Raw genomic sequence first — 19,440 nt, 5'->3', positions numbered from 1 at the left:
CTGGCTGTTTGAAGGTCTTGTATTTTTCCACTCTGTTCATCTTAGTCACATGGTGTCACACCAGCCTTCGCTTTGGTTCCCTCCTGTCCAGCTCAGGCGTTTGGTGTCACTGGCCTTCTAGCTGCTGCCGAACCTACTGCTGGCAAACGCCCTTCACTCATCAACCCCAGACTTGTCTCATCATCATTACATACACCTGGTTCCAATCCCCACTCTATCGCTGAATATATACTCCCTCTGCCATTTGTAATTCTTGGTCATTGTAAATGTTGCTTGTTTTCCTGAGTAGTTTATATTTTGCACTTTGGGTTCGCCCTGTGCGTTTTTGTTTATGAAGATGTAGTTTGAGCACAACAGTATTTGGGTTTCGTCCCACTTTGATCTATGGTGCTTACATAAATTCAGTAGTTCTAAACCTGCGACTGCCTCCTGCCTACTCATCTCTACACCAGTGACACACGGTCAAGACAAAGAGCCTCTGAGTGACCAGTTTTTCATTCCATCCTATCTTCCAAGGGTACAGCTGTGTGGAGATATGAAGAGAACAGAGGCTGGCTTGAACAGAGAGGATAAACGGCACTAACGTTATCACTTGTTTGTGCACTATGACCTGATACACATAGCCACAAGAAGAAAACAAGGTAGCTTATGATGCGTGAACCCGCCCGGGAAGGGGTGGAACCAGCCATGACTAAGCATTTTTAGGTCCACTATATGACACCTCAGCATTTCCTGTATTGCCGGTGCTCTATTAATGCAATAATTAATCGATATTCAAGTATGATTGCTTTAAGAATTATCCAAGTCTCTTGTGATTCTTTAGAACTTCCACAAGAACTGTCCATCAACTCCTGGCTGAACCCTACATTACAGCCACTGACAAAGCACATGCCTGATATCTTTACATTATAGTGCAGCAGGTGATAGAGAATTCATCACTATAGCACATTCCGCGATCAATTTATTGCCATTAATCTAAAATAATTAATAGATTTTAAACAAAAAATGAATTCTGTTTGTCATAGATGGACAAGTTTAATATGAGATGAAAGGCGAGTTCCTAACGACAGTCAGGGAGAATCTGAATTTTTTTCTTGTTTGAGTCATTCAGATAGCATGAAAACAAAGCACAATATCAGCACTAGTAGGAGACATCAAAGGATACACTGAGACACTTTAGTGTTTCAACTGTGAAATATATTTGTCATGTACTGTCATGTTGTGTCTTGTCTCTGTCCTTTCCCTTCACCCTGTCTCCCTCTGCTGGTCGTTGTTAGGTTACCTTTTCTCCCCCGCTTTCCCCCAGCTGTTCCTTGTCTCCTCTTGACTACCTCGTCACCCCTTCTCCCACCTGTTCCCCTTTTCCCTCTGATTAGTCCCCTATATCTCTCTCTGTTTTTGTTCCTGTCCTTGTCGGATTCTTGTTTGTTGTGTTTCATGCCTGAACCAGACTGTCGTCATGTTTGCTGTAACCTTGTCTTGTCCTGTCGGAATCTGCCGGTCCGTCTGAGCCTACCTATGTTTGGTAATTAAAGAAGCTCTGTTTAAGTTAATTCGCTTTTGGGTCCTCATTCACGCACCGTAACAGAAGAATCCGACCAAGAATGGACCCAGCGACTTCGGATCCTCTCCACTCAGCCGTCGGGATCCAGGGAGCGATGCTAGGCAGACACGAGCAGGAAGTGTCTGCTGCTCGACATGCCGTTGAGACCCTGGCCACCCAAGTCTCCAACCTCACAGAACAGGTTCACCATCTCCGCCTCGATCCACCGGCCACTTCCAGGGCTTTCGAATCTCCGGAGCCCAGAATCAATAACCCGCCGTGTTACTCTGGGGAGCCCACTGAATGCCGCTCGTTCCTCACCCAGTGTGATATTGTGTTTTCTCTCCAGCCCAACACTTACTCCAGGAGCACTGCTCGTGTCGCCTACGTCATATCTCTCCTTATTGGACGGGCTCGTGAGTGGGGCACGGCAATCTGGGAGGCAAGGGCTGAGTGTACTAACCAGTATCAGGACTTTAAGGAGGAGATGATACGGGTTTTTGATCGATCTGTTTTTGGGGAGGAGGCTTCCAGGGCCCTGTCTTCCCTATGTCAAGGCAATCGATCCATAACAGACTACTCTATTGAGTTTCGCACTCTTGCTGTCTCCAGTGGCTGGAATGAGCCGGCCTTGCTCGCTCGTCTTCTGGAGGGTCTCCGCGCAGAGGTAAAGGATGAGATTCTCTCCCGGGAGGTTCCTTCCAGCGTGGATTCCTTGATTGAACTCGCTATTCGCATTGAGCGACGGGTTGATCTTCGTCACCGAGCTCGTGGAAAGGAGCTCGCGCTCTCCGTCGCTCCCCTCTCCGCATCACTACCATCTTCCTCTGCCGGCTCGGGTGCTGAGCCCATGCAGCTGGGGGGTATCCGCATCTCGACTAAGGAGAGGGAACGGAGAATCACCAACCGCCTCTGTCTCTATTGCGGTTCCGCTGGTCATTTTGTCACTTCATGTCCAGTAAAAGGCCAGAGCTCGTCAGTAAGCGGAGGGCTACTGGTGAGCGCTACTACTCCTGTCTCTCCTTCAAGATCCTGCACTACCTTGTCGGTCCATCTACGCTGGACCGGTTCGTCAGCTTCCTGCAGTGCCTTAATAGACTCTGGGGCGGAGGGCTGTTTTATGGACGAGACCTGGGCTCGGGAACATGACATTCCTCTCAGACAGTTAAAGGAGCCCACGGCCTTGTTCGCCCTGGATGGTAGTCCTCTCCCCAGGATTCAGCGTGAGACGCTACCTTTAACCCTCACTGTTTCTGGTAATCATAGTGAAACCATTTCTTTTTTAATTTTTCGTTCACCTTTTACACCTGTTGTTTTGGGCCATCCCTGGCTAGTTTGTCATAATCCTTCCATTAATTGGTCTAGTAATTCTATCCTCTCCTGGAACGTCTCTTGTCATGTGAAATGTTTAATGTCTGCTATCCCTCCTGTTTCCTCTGTCTCTTCTTCACAGGAGGAGCCTGGTGATTTGACAGGGGTGCCGGAGGAATATCACGATCTGCGCACGGTGTTCAGTCGGTCCAGGGCCACCTCTCTTCCTCCACACCGGTCGTATGATTGTAGTATTGATCTCCTTCCGGGAACCACCCCCCCCCCGGGGTAGACTATACTCTCTGTCGGCCCCCGAACGTAAGGCTCTCGAAGATTATTTGTCTGTAGCTCTTGACGCCGGTACCATAGTCCCCTCCTCCTCTCCCGCCGGAGCGGGGTTTTTTTTTGTCAAGAAGAAGGACGGGTCTCTGCGCCCCTGCATAGATTATCGAGGGCTGAATGACATAACAGTGAAGAATCGTTATCCGCTTCCTCTTATGTCTTCAGCCTTCGAGATCCTGCAGGGAGCCAGGTTTTTCACTAAGTTGGACCTTCGTAACGCTTACCATCTCGTGCGCATCAGGGAGGGGGACGAGTGGAAGACGGCGTTTAACACTCCGTTAGGGCACTTTGAATACCGGGTCCTTCCTTTCGGCCTCGCTAACGCTCCAGCTGTCTTTCAGGCATTAGTCAATGATGTCCTGAGAGACATGCTGAACATCTTTGTTTTCGTTTACCTTGACGATATCCTGATTTTTTCACCGTCACTCCAGATTCATGTTCAGCACGTTCGACGTGTCCTCCAGCGCCTTTTAGAGAATTGTCTTTTTGTGAAGGCTGAGAAGTGCACTTTTCATGCCTCCTCCGTCACATTTCTCGGTTCTGTTATTTCCGCTGAAGGCATTAAGATGGATCCCGCTAAGGTCCAAGCTGTCATTGATTGGCCCGTCCCTAAGTCACGCGTCGAGCTGCAGCGCTTTCTCGGCTTCGCGAACTTCTATCGTCGTTTCATCCGTAATTTCGGTCAGGTGGCAGCTCCTCTCACAGCCCTTACTTCTGTCAAGACGTGCTTTAAGTGGTCCGTTTCCGCCCAGGGAGCTTTTGATCTCCTCAAGAATCGTTTTACATCCGCTCCTATCCTTGTTACACCTGACGTCTCTAGACAGTTCGTTGTCGAGGTTGACGCGTCAGAGGTGGGCGTGGGAGCCATTCTTTCTCAGCGCTCCCTCTCTGACGACAAGGTCCACCCATGCGCGTATTTTTCTCATCGCCTGTCGCCGTCGGAACGTAACTATGATGTGGGTAACCGCGAACTGCTCGCCATCCGGTTAGCCCTAGGCGAATGGCGACAGTGGTTGGAGGGGGCGACCGTTCCTTTTGTCGTTTGGACTGACCATAGGAACCTTGAGTACATCCGTTCTGCCAAACGACTTAATGCGCGTCAGGCGCGTTGGGCGCTGTTTTTCGCTCGTTTCGAGTTCGTGATTTCTTATCGTCCGGGCTCTAAGAACACCAAGCCTGATGCTTTGTCTCGTCTCTTCAGTTCTTCAGTAGCCTCCACTGACCCCGAGGGGATTCTCCCTGAGGGGCGTGTTGTCGGGTTGACTGTCTGGGGAATTGAGAGGCAGGTAAAACAAGCGCTCACTCACACTCCGTCGCCGCGCGCTTGTCCTAGGAACCTTCTTTTCGTTCCCGTTCCTACTCGTCTGGCCGTTCTTCAGTGGGCTCACTCTGCCAAGTTAGCCGGCCACCCTGGCGTTCGGGGTACGCTTGCTTCCATTCGCCAGCGTTTTTGGTGGCCCACCCGGGAGCATGACACGCGTCGTTTCGTGGCTGCTTGTTCGGTCTGCGCGCAGACTAAGTCCGGTAACTCTCCTCCTGCCGGCCGTCTCAGGCCGCTTCCTATTCCCTCTCGACCGTGGTCTCACATCGCCTTAGATTTTGTCACCGGACTGCCTTCGTCAGCGGGGAAGACTGTTATTCTTACGGTTGTCGATAGGTTCTCTAAGGCGGCTCATTTCATTCCCCTTGCTAAGCTTCCTTCTGCTAAAGAGACGGCACAAATCATCATCGAGAATGTTTTCAGAATTCATGGCCTTCCGTCAGACGTCGTTTCGGACAGAGGTCCGCAATTCACGTCTCAATTTTGGAGGGAGTTTTGCCGTTTGATTGGGGCTTCCGTCAGTCTCTCTTCCGGCTTTCACCCCCAGTCTAACGGTCAAGCAGAACGGGCCAATCAGACTATTGGTCGCATCTTACGCAGTCTTTCTTTTCACAACCCTGCGTCTTGGTCAGAACAGCTCCCCTGGGCAGAATACGCCCACAACTCGCTTCCTTCGTCTGCGACCGGGCTATCTCCTTTTCAGAGTAGCCTCGGGTACCAGCCTCCGCTGTTCTCATCTCAGTTCGCCGAGTCCAGCGTCCCCTCCGCTCAGGCTTTTGTCCAACGTTGCGAGCGCACCTGGAAGAGGGTCAGGTCTGCACTTTGCCGTTATAGGACGCAGACTGTGAGGGCTGCTAATAAGCGTAGAACTAAGAGTCCTAGATATTGTCGCGGTCAGAGAGTTTGGCTCTCCACTCAGAACCTTCCCCTTAAGACGGCTTCTCGCAAGTTGACCCCGCGGTTCATTGGTCCGTTCCGTATTTCTCGGGTCATTAATCCTGTCGCAGTTCGACTTCTTCTTCCGCGATACCTTCGTCGCGTCCACCCGGTCTTCCATGTCTCCTGCATCAAGCCCGTCCTTCGCGCCCCCGCTCGTCTCCCCCCCCCCCCCCCCCCATCCTTGTCGAGGGCGCACCCATCTACAGGGTCCGTAGAATTTTGGACATGCGTCCTCGGGGCCGTGGTCACCAGTACCTCGTAGATTGGGAGGGGTACGGTCCTGAGGAGAGGAGTTGGGTTCCCTCTCGGGACGTGCTGGACCGTGCGCTGATCGAGGATTTCCTCCGTTGCCGCCAGGTTTCCTCCTCGAGTGCGCCAGGAGGCGCTCGGTGAGTGGGGGGGTACTGTCATGTACTGTCATGTTGTGTCTTGTCTCTGTCCTTTCCCTTCACCCTGTCTCCCTCTGCTGGTCGTTGTTAGGTTACCTTTTCTCCCCCGCTTTCCCCCAGCTGTTCCTTGTCTCCTCTTGACTACCTCGTCACCCCTTCTCCCACCTGTTCCCCTTTTCCCTCTGATTAGTCCCCTATATCTCTCTCTGTTTTTGTTCCTGTCCTTGTCGGATTCTTGTTTGTTGTGTTTCATGCCTGAACCAGACTGTCGTCATGTTTGCTGTAACCTTGTCTTGTCCTGTCGGAATCTGCCGGTCCGTCTGAGCCTACCTATGTTTGGTAATTAAAGAAGCTCTGTTTAAGTTAATTCGCTTTTGGGTCCTCATTCACGCACCGTAACAATATTTTTTAAACAGTTTTCCATTAACTCTTAACATGGTCTAAAATCAGTTGCAGTTGTCTTATATATGGCTATACACAGACATGTATATTTACATGATATAGCATGATTCATTCATCATTACTGGTGGCTCGCACATGTGACTGACCAATACCTCACAAGGCTTTCTCTCCAAGTTGACTCCTTGAAACTGAGATACCTTGGTTTTTCCCATAGCAACATTCTGGGTGTACTGTCAAGTTGCTTATCAGTGAGAGTGAGGATTCCTCCATACACGATCAGTCATTCACCTGCATGAACACATCTAATTGGTTATTGGAACAGTAGCATTGATTTGATACACAAACATAACATTTCCCTCACAGGGTCTCAGGGGCTAAATTGAATTTCTGTTGCGCCTTATTCACCACAGGGTTTGTGTGAAGGCCATTTCAGGCTGTCAATGTGCTGTCTCCCGTAGTTTGAGATCAGCGCCTTCATTTTGTTGACGTTGAGGGATAGGTTATTTTCCTGGCACCAATCTGCCAGGGCTCTTACCTCATCCCTATAGGCTGTCTTGTCATGTTGAAGACATGGATGTCTAATGGTATGGTACGTTATGCAAAATAGGTCAACTTTGAGCACCTTAATCTTTTTAATGGTTTTGGCAAAAAAAAAAAAAAAATCACTTTCTGAGCACTTCTACCATGGGCAGACATGTATGGGAAGTTTTGTTTAAATCAAAAGGGGTGCCGTCAAAAAGTGATTGAATTAAAATGGATTTACCCTACCTCAACAAAAGGCCAATTTACTCTTGTGTCCTGACTGCTATCACCGGAGGACACTGTGTTACTTGTTTGCATACATTTACCATTGGACTGACAAAAGTTATTATTCAAGTTGCCATGTCCATGACAAGGTCTTGAAACTCAGTTGTATATTCATTATTGTAATCTAATTCCTGTTATTTTTTTGTACAAATAACATCCCTGGTTAATTCTAGGAATTTAGAGTCCGTCATAATGCTTCAAGATATAGGGCAGGGGGCCTCCCGAGTGGCGCAGCTGTCTTAGGCACTGCAGTGCTAGAGGGATCACTACAGATCCGGGTTTGATCCCAGAGTGTTAGGCTGGCTGGGATGTCCTTGTCCCATCTGGCTCTAGCGACTACTTGTGGTGGCTGGGCGCCTGCATGCTGGCTTTGGTCGCCAGCTGTATGGCGTTTCCTCTGACACATTGGTGCAGCTGGCTTCCAGGTTAAGCGAGCAGTGTGTCAAGAACCTGTGCTGCTTGGCGGGGTCGTGTTTTGGAGGACGCATGGCTCTCGACCTTCGCCTCTCCCGAGTCCGTACGGAAGTTGCAGCAATGGGACAAGACTGTAACTACCAATTGGGGAGAAAAAGGGGTAAAAAAAATAGATACTGAGCAGGATTTTGTTATCTCCCCATCACAGAAGGGTTTAGGATAACTTGTTTATCTTGCACTATACAGATATATTTCCTAGTGCAACAGGTCTAGGTTTTGGACACTCCGAGGCAGGGTAAAACACATCATTTTATTAGATTACGAGCCAACAATGGACAGAGGTACAAAAGCCATACCATACACGATCAAACGATTGTATTGTCAACCTTTTACAAGTCAATTATACTGTTGTCTTTCCATTTGTATATTTTGACACAGAGTTCATTGTACTGTCATGGAGGGCCATTAAACATAATCAAAAAATAATATACTACAATGTCACATGCTGTTTCACTCAGTGTGAATATGATGTACTGTTTCATCGTGGCTTTACTTAGTAGAAGTTTTCAATAGACTCATCAGTTTTCCACCGATCTCCATTGTCATTGCATAACTCATATCATACATGAGAGAGGAAATCGCAAGAGACATTTTCAGAACCACTGAGAATAATCTGAGTTTGAATGCTCTCCTACAGGGAGCCTGAACTAGCTATAGGATCACTCCGTTCTGATTCTAAAGCTGTACCCTTCCCATTGTTATGACGAGTAGAATGTTTTCTTTGACCAGAGTTATCATTCGTCAATAATGGAGTGAGATATCACTCACTCCATAGTAAAGATTATGATCTGTCATTTTTCTTAGTCATATATATGTCTTTGTGCATAATCCTTATAGCAAATTCTGCATCTTTTCCACACATCTTTATTCACACGAACACTTGTCTCGCGTGATCATCCTTCCAAAATCCTGTCTTGTTCCACTTTACGAGGCTACCCTAATACTGATGTCTTCTAAGCACTGTCAACATTCCACTCACTGTGATATGTGTGAGGCATACGCTAGCCTACAATATGTCTTACACTATATACTGTACAAAAAGGTCAGGCATGAAAACGCGATTTGTACATGTTACCGTATGGACCTGCATTGTCCAAATGTACCAATTAAGCAGTACATAGTACATCAAGGATCCATAATGTACAATACTTAAGAGTGGGGATTAATAACGCTACACAAGTTTACATCTCTGCGATGGCCGGAAGCATGCACGCCCTGATTCTGGCTTCTCTCCAGGCCGAGCGACAGTCAGCGATCCAGTGTGACACCATTGTGTGATGGTCCATGTAGCGAGTGCACTTCCCCCTCTCACCTGCAGGCGCCCTGTCTGGGTTGTTCTGGAACCTCCATGAGAATGAGCTGGAGGCATCAGGTTTCTGCTGGTCTGATGAGGATGTCTCTGGTGGAGCAGGGTCAGGGTTTGGCTTCTTTTGGTCAGTGGGGTCCACCAGCCATAGCTCACGACAGCTGTTTTTGCGCTGGGTCAGGGGCGAGGAACACATGCGGGGGAAACTGTCGGCATGTACCGGGGGTTGTGGTCGACTCTGCGTCACACTCTGACTCCCTTCGCCCATGCGGCCCTGTGAGTCATGGGCGCGACAGGCGGCTGAGAGGAGTCCTTCCCTGTGACCGTAGAGGAACTCCAGGGGGTCAGAGACACTGGGGACAACCCTACTGGAGGTCTGACGTGAACTGACATCCACCGCTCTCTCTGGGCCACTACACTCATTCTGACTCTCCTCCTGCTCTAACTGTGTGTGGCGGCTGACCTTAGAGATCAGAGGCAGACAGGGTGGCACAGGGTCCCTCAGTTTGTGCAGCCTCAGACAAGGCCTCAGGGAGGTCAGACCGCCCACCGTGAGGATGTCACAGTCAGGTTCGCCCTGGGGGAAGGTTGGTCGGGCGAGCTGGCAGATGGACAGGAAGTAGTCATGGGTAGACAGTGAGTGGGCCTGACCATGGGGAGGGAGGTGGCGGCTGTTGGCCTGGTTCATGTCCTGGACCAGCTCCTCATAGCCCTCCCTGATGGTGGGCAGCCACCTCTTAGCCAGGAGTCTGGAGCGGGGTCGCATGCCTGGGAAACAGAGAGAGGCTGGTCAGGTCAGTCTCTGAGAATCACTTTTGGTTTTTGCAAAGCTTGGATTGTGGAAAATGTAAACAATGCCATGAGAATTACATATTTTTTAATGAATTATCAATTTGTATCTAATTAAATACAGGCAAAAGTAAAAATCAGGCGAAGTGTAATTGACCATGCTCTTTGTATGTTTTTTAAATGGATAATTGCATATGAAATGCATGTATGTATTTGATTCGTATGTGCAATCATTTACAGGAAAGATGTGCTGAGCCCGTCTCCATGGTAACCTCGCTTTCCCTCATCACATCTCAGTGTGTGCTCATATTAGACACACACACTCACATAAACCTAACAACCCACACATACACCCCACAATCTACCCACCTAATAACCCCCACACACACTCACATAATCCACCCACCTAATGACCCACACATACACCACACAATCCACCCACCTAATAACCCACACATACACCACACAATCTACCCACCTAATAACCCGCACACACACTCACATAATCCACTCACCTAATGACCCACACATACACCACACAATCCACCCACCTAATAACCCACACATACACCACACAATCCACCCACCTAATGACCCACACATACACCACATAATCCACCCACCTAATGACCCACACAATCCACCCACCTAATAACCCACACATACACCACACATTCCACCCACCTAATAACCCACACACACACTCACACAATCCACCCACCTAATGACCCACACATACACCACACTATCCACCCACCTAATATTCCACACATACACCACACAATCCACCCACCTAATAACCCACACATACACCACACAATCCACCCACCTAATAACCCACACATACACCACACAATCCACCCACCTGATAACCCACACATACACCACACAAAAATATGTTCACACACACTAATAAATATATAAAAGCATAGATTAACATTGAGTGGGCTTAAACTACTAGCTTTCCTTTTCATTGAAGGTAACACAGCACAGCTCTCCATTTTAGGACACCATGTAAACAACTCATTATGCCCCTCCCTATTCTCATGTTGTCTCAGGAACAGTGAGCTTAGAAGACAGACTGACAAACCGACAGTCAGACCAGTGTTACTAATTTACGTTAGGCATGGTGACTTCATTCACATAGCAAAACAAATCCCTATTACATAATCTCATCTAGTGTCCTAAAAATATCTTAATTGTTTGCAGAATCTCAAATAGAGGTTATGACGTATATTTGTTCTGCACATCCCATAGGGTACCAAAATACTTATTTATTAATGACATTTTAAGCATATCAACTTTTTTGCCGTTGAGCATCATCATCACATACATTGTTTTTTGTGTACTTATTGCCTAGCCATGTACGCAGCTATGATATAACCATTCAATTTCCTCAGGACACCTACCATCTATTAGTATTGCTATCAGTCCAGGTGTCTGGCTTTGCCTGTTTTATGTAGAATGCAGCAGAGCTTCCTACCTGTGTCTTATTTGTGTTTCAGGTGGTGTCGTTTGCTCGTCTTCGTTAGATCTCACCCCGCTTGCTGTCTCTAGCCAAGCTGCCACAGAGCTCTGTGTCTCCGACCGACATACAGCTACAGAACGAAAAGAACGCTTTATCCCACCCCCTTTCTCTCTCTCTCGCTCCCATGGCCTCCCTCTCCTCCCGTAGCCGGCTAAAAATAGCACCTCCATCCCATTTTGTGGCTGAGCATAATCATGTGCCAAATGGATTTTATTGATGTACAGAGTAAGAGTGTGGAAGGTACGCGGAGTGAGTGGAGCGGCAAGAAAGAGAAAGAGAGAAGAGAGTAGGAGGTTAGGCAGGGGGAGGAAAGAGGCGGCAGTTAGAGGAGGATGAGGTCGTGGAGAGGAAGATGAGAGGAGAACAGGATGAGGAGGAGAGGATAATGGTCCCCATGATTCAACACAGGGTCGTGACGCAAGAACACAGGAGTACCCCCAGGGGTGTGCCCTTTCACTGTTGTTGTTCTCTATCTATACTAACGAGATGAAGATCCGAGGAAACAATGTGAGCCTTTTTAAGTATGCAGATGACATGGCTCTGGTAGGACTCTTTTTAAAAAAAGATGCTACGTCAGATGCGGACAGCTATTTTAAACAGACAAACAACCTTCAAGAATGGCGTCGGTCAAGTGCCCTCCACATCAATGTGGAAAAGGCAAAGGAGCTGATCATCAACGGCAACAACTTACCAATGTCCCAACCACTCTCTCTGAACGACCAACCAGAGGGGGTGGTTAAGTGTTTTAAATATCTAGGGACACAAATTGGTAACAAGCTGAGTTTTACAGAGAATGCAGACTGTATTTTTTTTTCTTAATCAGGAAATTAAAGGGGGTTTGGGGTCAGCCAGGATGTTCTGGAGAGTGTGTACTGCATCCTCACCTTCAACATGACAGTCTGGTATGGTCATCTGAGCGTGAGGAGCAAAAGCAAACTGACCAGAATAGTAAACACACCCAGCAAAGTAATTGGTCGACCACATTCTGTTCCACAAAGCAACCAAAAAGAAGACACTGGCTGTCATTAGCGACCCCTCCCACCCTCTACACCCTCAGTTCGAGACGCTTCCCTCTGGCCGGCGCTTCAGAATGCCCATGGCCAAGAAGAACGTGTTCAAACATGAATTAGTTCCCTGTGCTGTTGGACTACTAAATGCAAAGTAAATTGTATCGGTATATGTACTTACTGTATTTAAACGTGTTAACCCTCGCAAGGCTGCAGGCCCAGACGGCATCCCCAGCCGCGCCCTCAGAGCATGCGCAGACCAGCTGGCCGGTGTGTTTACGGACATATTCAATCAATCCCTATACCAGTCTGCTGTTCCCACATGCTTCAAGAGGGCCACCATTGTTCCTGTTCCCAAGAAAGCTAAGGTAACTGAGCTAAACGACTACCGCCCCGTAGCACTCACATCCGTCATCATGAAGTGCTTTGAGAGACTAGTCAAGGACCATATCACCTCCACCCTACCTGACACCCTAGACCCACTCCAATTTGCTTACCGCCCAAATAGGTCCACAGACGATGCAATCTCAACCACACTGCACACTGCCCTAACCCATCTGGACAAGAGGAATACCTACGTGAGAATGCTGTTCATCGACTACAGCTCGGCATTCAACACCATAGTACCCTCCAAGCTCGTCATCAAGCTCGAGACCCTGGGTCTCGACCCTGCCCTGTGCAACTGGGTACTGGACTTCCTGACGGGCCGCCCCCAGGTGGTGAGGGTAGGCAACAACATCTCCTCCCCGCTGATCCTCAACACTGGGGCCCCACAAGGGTGCGTTCTGAGCCCTCTCCTGTACTCCCTGTTCACCCACGACTGCGTGGCCACGCACGCCTCCAACTCAATCATCAAGTTTGCGGACGACACAACAGTGGTAGGCTTGATTACCAACAACGACGAGACGGCCTACAGGGAGGAGGTGAGGGCTCTCGGAGTGTGGTGTCAGGAAAATAACCTCACACTCAACGTCAACAAAACTAAGGAGATGATTGTGGACTTCAGGAAACAGCAGAGGGAACACCCCCCTATCCACATCGATGGAACAGTAGTGGAGAGGGTAGCAAGTTTTAAGTTCCTCGGCATACACATCACAGACAAACTGAATTGGTCCACTCACACAGACAGCATCGTGAAGAAGGCGCAGCAGCGCCTCTTCAACCTCAGGAGGCTGAAGAAATTCGGCTTGTCACCAAAAGCACTCACAAACTTCTACAGATGCACAATCGAGAGCATCCTGGCGGGCTGTATCACCGCCTGGTACGGCAACTGCTCCGCCCTCAACCGTAAGGCTCTCCAGAGGGTAGTGAGGTCTGCACAACGCATCACCGGGGGCAAACTACCTGCCCTCCAGGACACCTACACCACCCGATGTCACAGGAAGGCCATAAAGATCATCAAGGACATCAACCACCCGAGCCACTGCCTGTTCACCCCGCTATCATCCAGAAGGCGAGGTCAGTACAGGTGCATCAAAGCTGGGACCGAGAGACTGAAAAACAGCTTCTATCTCAAGGCCATCAGACTGTTAAACAGCCACCACTAACACTGAGTGGCTGCTGCCAACACACTGACACTGACTCAACTCCAGCCACTTTAATAATGGGAATTGATGGGAAATGATGTAAATATATCACTAGCCACTTTAAACAATGCTACCTTATATAATGTTACTTACCCTACATTATTCATCTCATATGCATACGTATATACTGTACTCTATATCATCGACTGTATCCTTATGTAATACATGTATCACTAGCCACTTTAAACTATGCCACTTTGTTTACATACTCATCTCATTTGTACATACTGTACTCGATACCATCTACTGTATCTTGCCTATGCTGCTCTGTACCATCACTCATTCATATATCCTTATGTACATATTCTTTATCCCCTTACACTGTGTACAAGACAGTAGTTTTGGAATTGTTAGTTAGATTACTTGTTATTACTGCATTGTCGGAACTAGAAGCACAAGCATTTCGCTACACTCGCATTAACATCTGCTAACCATGTGTATGTGACAAATAAAATTTGATTGATTGATTGATATCTATCTAGTGCAGCTGGGCCAGTGGTCGTTTGTGAGTTAATGTCTAAATGCTTGTTTCGATATCTCACAATTGGATTTCTCAGGCGATCACAAATGCTGAAGTAACCGATCACACAATGTCTGTCGGAGACAAACAGGTGGCGAATAAGGTGAGCCCATCCCTCCTTCTGAGGCGCCACTCGCCCGCCCTATGGTCATTCTCGCATCTCCTCCTTGCGGAAATGATCACGACGGCTACTGAAGCTTTCCTCAGCATGACTTAAATTCCTCAATTCCTACATAACAGTTCAGAGGCGAATGTTGAGGTCTTCCCTGCCGTACGTAGGACCTCAGCTCTTATCGACAGAAAACAATGAAATAACACATTTGGAATCATGTGGTAAACAAAAAAGTGTTAAACAAATCAAAATCTATTTTATATTTGAGATCTATTTGAGTAGCCACCCTTTGCCTTGACAGCTTTGCACACTCTTGCAAAGCTGTCTAGTAAATCCATGTGCACTTGTTGGGTTAGGCAGACCAACTGGGTTCAGCCCCCAGGCTTCTCGGTCAAGGGTATTTACCTGCAAGAAGGCTAACCTGGCCCCCACGCACTGTGCTAGCTACAGCACACCTTTACCACAAGGTACAGTATCTTGATTTGATTACGTAAGTATTCAACCTCCTGCTAGAATCACCTTTGGCATTGATTACAGCTGTGAGTTTTTTTGGGTAAGTCTCCAAGAGCTTTGCACACCCAGATTTTACAATATTTGCATATTAGTCTTTATAAAAAAAAATATTCAAGCTCTGTAAGGTTGTTGATCATTGATACACAGACATTTGGTCTTGCCATAGATTTTCAAGCCAATTTAAGTCAAAGCTGTATCTAGGCCACAAACATTCAATGTCGTATTTGTAAGCAACTCTATTGTATATTGATGTGACGCAATCTCAATCACACTCCACACTGCCCTTTCACACCTGGACACAAGGAACACCTATGTGAAAATGCTGTTCATTGACTACAGCTCAGTGTTCAACACCATAGTGACCACAAAGCTCATCACTAAGCTAACCTTAAACATTTCCCTATGCAACTGGATCCTGGACTTCCTGACAGGCCGCCCCCAGGTAGTAAGGGTAGGCAACAACACATCTGCCACGCTGATCCTCAACATGGGGCCCCCTCAGGGGTGCATGTTTAGTCCCCTCCTGTACTCCCTGTTCACCCACGACTGTGTGGCCAAGCACGACTCCAACACCATCATTAAGTTTGCTGACGACACAACGGTGGTAGGCATGATCACCGACAACGTTGAAACAGCCTATAGGCAGGAGGTCAGAGACCTGGCAGTGTGGTGCCAGGACAACAACCTCTCCCTCAATGTGAGCAAGACAAAGGAGATGATCGTGGACTGCAGGAAAAGGATGGCCGAACACGCCCCCATTCACATCGACGGGGCTGTAGTGGAACGGGTCGATAGTTTCAAATTCCTTGGTGTCCACATCAACAAACACAGCTAGAAAGTTGTGAAGAGGGAACGACAACACCTATCCCCCCTCAGGAGATTTGGCCTGGGTCCCCAGATCCTCAAAATGTTCTACAGCTGCACCATCGAGAGCATCCTGACAGGTTGCGTCACCGTAAGGTGCTACAGAGGATAGTGCGTACAGCCCAGTACATAACTGGGGCCAAGCTTCCTGCCATCCAGGACCTATATACTAGGCGGTATCAGAGGAAGGCCCCAAAAAATGTCAAATAGACTGTTCTCTCTGCTACCACACTGCAAGTGGTACCGGAGTGCCAAATATAGGTCCAAAAGGCTCCTTAACTGCTTCTACCCCCAAGTCATAAGACTGCTGAACAATTAATCAAATGGCCACCCGGACTATTTTTATTGACACCCCCATAGTCACTTTAACCCAACCTACATGTACAAATTACCTCGATTAACCCGTACCCCCGCACATTGACTCGGTACCAGTACCCCCTGAATATAGCCTCATTATAGTTATTTTATTGTGTTACTTTTGTATTTAATTTTTTTGTACTTCAATTTATTTAGTCAATATTTTCTTAACTCTACCAACTGCATTGTTGTTTAAGGGTTGTAAGTAAGCATTTCATGTTAAGGTCTACCTGTTGTATTCGGCGCATGTGACAAATGAAATGGCACAGATATCAAGACGGATCCTCTATCTCTATGGGGGATGATTTTTCATGAGCACAGTTCCTGCCCACATTTTAAGCCCTGCCTTCCCACACTTGTGATGTGTTAGAAGGGATGTTTGTCTGAAGAGGACCCCACCCCGGAATTGTTTTTCCCCTCCGTCATTGAAACCAGACCCTAGGCACTCTCTGTTACCTAGGGTCTGGTATTCAAGACTAATCTTTACTCAAGACAACCTTTACTCATCAATCAATGTGTCGCTTACCACATGGTCATATCACATAATCACTTATATCAGATGGTGTACAGTATCAGATGGATTGAAAATGATATTACACAGGAACGTGAGGACCCTATATTCAATCACATCCACTGTTTGGGTTTCTGATGAAAGTTGAACACGTCCAATCCTTTTACTCTGCATGAATGCATGTAGCCTATTCAATGAAACAATGTGAAATTAAATTAGAATTCATATCAAATTGACTTTCTGGATGTGTGGAATTGCTGTTTTTGACTGATCCCAGAAACCCATATAGATACATGAGACACGAAAAAGCAATCAGGTGGAGGTTAAAGACAAAAAACAACATCAAACAGATGGCTGGAACAAGCCATAGAAAAACAATCTACCTAAAGAGACATAATAGCCTATATAAAAATGTATTCTTCAAATTCTCTTCAGAAAAGGAATAAAAAAATATTTGTAACGGCAGTGGTACACATTCATCTTTTGAAAGTAAGGCTACAAACAAAAGTGAAACTTTCCATGGTATAGCCTATATTATTGTACCCACCATGAATTGCATCTACAGTAAATGTTGAAATATCTGGCTAGAAGACAAGACAGTCATTAGTGCCACCCTGTGGACACCGCAAGGTGTTCAGCGTCGTAGAGAGCTTAGTTCTCCACTGCACATTATTATTACCTCATTACTACTGGGGGAGCAAGAGATGGTTTGGCATTGCAGGCCTACATATTCCTGAAAATGTGTTTTATTTGGTACGCAATCTTCATTATGTGGATACTAGCATTCTTTACCATTCCTGACACAGTTCAAAAGTCAAAGGAGGACAACAGTAGTATATTTCAATTGCAGTTTTATTACATTATCAGATTATCAGGTATGAAAACATACAGTTTATGTTGTTGTTTCCATTGACAAATGTGTTAGAATACTACAAGGTGATTGTGCTGCTGCTAGTCCTATGAGCACATGGCTCATGCACCTGCGTGTGAAAAGCACTAAACATTTGGCATTATATAGGCTGCGTAGTAATTATATGCCCAGTATGATACAGCTAGCAAACTGTATTAGTAGATAATGACAACATGACAATAACAGTAGCTTGTAATGAGATGTAGCATGTAATGAGATGGAGGAGGGGATGGGATTAGTGGGCGGATTGCTGGGCAATCAGACGTCACTAGATGCAGAATTTCGTCTGGAGGGAGAGGAAAGAAAGTTGTCCTCGACAGGCAGCCAGTCTCAGTCAGGGGTTCAATAACATGGGCCTGGTTTCATTGAAAGCCCTCTCACCACGTCAAGGTACAGGTCGAGAGGAGGATTTTGTTTTTAATTAAGGCCTTTAACCCCCTACTCTATCTTTGTAGTGCTTGACCTGATGGGACTTGGATAGGTGTAGCAATATGGCAATATGACTCAACCCTGCTGTGTAATGGACTCCGGGACACTTCTGCCATATTACATACACAAATCTAGAACCTCTAGATATACAAACACTAACTAGAAACCAATGTCTAATTCCATACCAACCCTGGCCTAAAATTTGATTTGGAATTGGACACAAAGGATTCATGGCTACGGATAAGGGGTTAAGGACCAGTAAGTCTAACTGGTCAACTGAACAGTCAATTGAAAATTTTACCTGCAATGAATACATTTAATGTGCAAATGTATACATTTACAGCCAATTCAAGCAAGTTTCAAATATTTACCAGCAAACAAATGGAAAATATACAAACATTTACATGCTTGTAAATGTTAGTTGGAATACAAGACATATAACTATGCTATATACTTACCAAACAACTTACCAACTTCACAGCCAATGTCTGCAAAAAAAACACATTTATACAAGTTATTTACAATAACATACAATATACAACAAGACGCAACGTAGTAAAATACCTACCGTCTTGAGGTGGGAAGCTGGCCAAGCAGTGAAAATAAGGATGGGGAAAACATCAGACAAAACAGATGACGGACAGACAAATTCACGCACATTGGCAACATGAGACAAACAAGACACATGAAAATGCTTGCCACATCTCCTGCACCAGGCCACCTCCTTACCTTTTCTCACATATTTCCTACAGAGGCAGTGGACGATGACCTCTGTTGTGTCGAGCTTGGCAGGCCTGGACCCAGGACGGGGACTGGAATCGGACTGGGAAATGGTGCCTGAAAACAAGAGAAATATGTTTTCTCATGGATTTCTGATGGTATTGTGCCAAGAGGGTTCCTCATCTCTGCAGAGAGTAAGACAATAGCAAGAAAATCGAACATCAGTAAATAAACTTTTATATCGTTGGTGACGGAATATAGCCTGTAATGTTATGTTATTACCTTGTTCCAGAGTTCACGACCTCGGTCACTAAAGATGACCTCAGGGAACAACACCGCCTTTGAAGAAGTAGAAAGTAATCTCCCACAGACGGATTGCCTCTCTTGCTGCATTGTTGGACCCCATCCTTGAAACATCCTGCAGAGCAGCAGACTTCTCCTCTGGCACACAGCGGCGATCTACAGATCCCCTCCTGGTCCTCATGTCCATCCTCATGAAGTTATGCAGGACACAGATGGCCCTGGTCACCCAACCTTGTAGTGCCCTACACGGTAACTGTAGGCAGGAATCTCCAGTTAGAAGATAATGTATAGATAATGGACTTTTATATCACCAGGTCATTGTGGATTACTAAAGTATTCTATCCCTTATATCAAATCATGATAACATTGGATTGATAGATGCATGTGCACATGCAGGATAATATCAAGGATAGCATCACATATGAATACATAAATACCACTTGAAGCTTGATGAGTT

General features: G+C 46.7%; 1 protein-coding gene across 1 annotated transcript; it reads right to left on the bottom strand.

The window, feature by feature from the left end:
* Positions 1–7,764: 7,764 nt before the first annotated feature.
* LOC110534194 (uncharacterized) lies at positions 7,765–11,568 on the bottom strand. The gene is made up of 2 exons (XM_021618912.3): positions 11,107–11,568; positions 7,765–9,602 (listed from the first exon to the last, which is right to left on the bottom strand). The coding sequence occupies exon 2, from the start codon at positions 9,598–9,600 to the stop codon at positions 8,710–8,712; it is 891 nt and encodes a 296-aa protein (XP_021474587.2). The 5' UTR covers positions 9,601–9,602; positions 11,107–11,568; the 3' UTR covers positions 7,765–8,709.
* Between the last annotated feature and the right edge of the window lie 7,872 nt (positions 11,569–19,440).

Source organism: Oncorhynchus mykiss, chromosome 10 (assembly GCF_057628025.1).
Source record: "Oncorhynchus mykiss isolate SJ-2025 chromosome 10, ASM5762802v1, whole genome shotgun sequence".
NCBI classification, from domain to species: domain Eukaryota; kingdom Metazoa; phylum Chordata; class Actinopteri; order Salmoniformes; family Salmonidae; genus Oncorhynchus; species Oncorhynchus mykiss.
The sequence above is the reverse complement of the archived record's forward strand: the minus strand, read 5'-3'. Positions and strand labels throughout refer to the sequence as shown.

Excerpts from the sequence above, each read along its gene's own strand:
- LOC110534194 (XM_021618912.3), bottom strand. The coding sequence starts at position 9,600 with ATGCGACCCCGCTCCAGACTCCTGGCTAAGAGGTGGCTGCCCACCATC.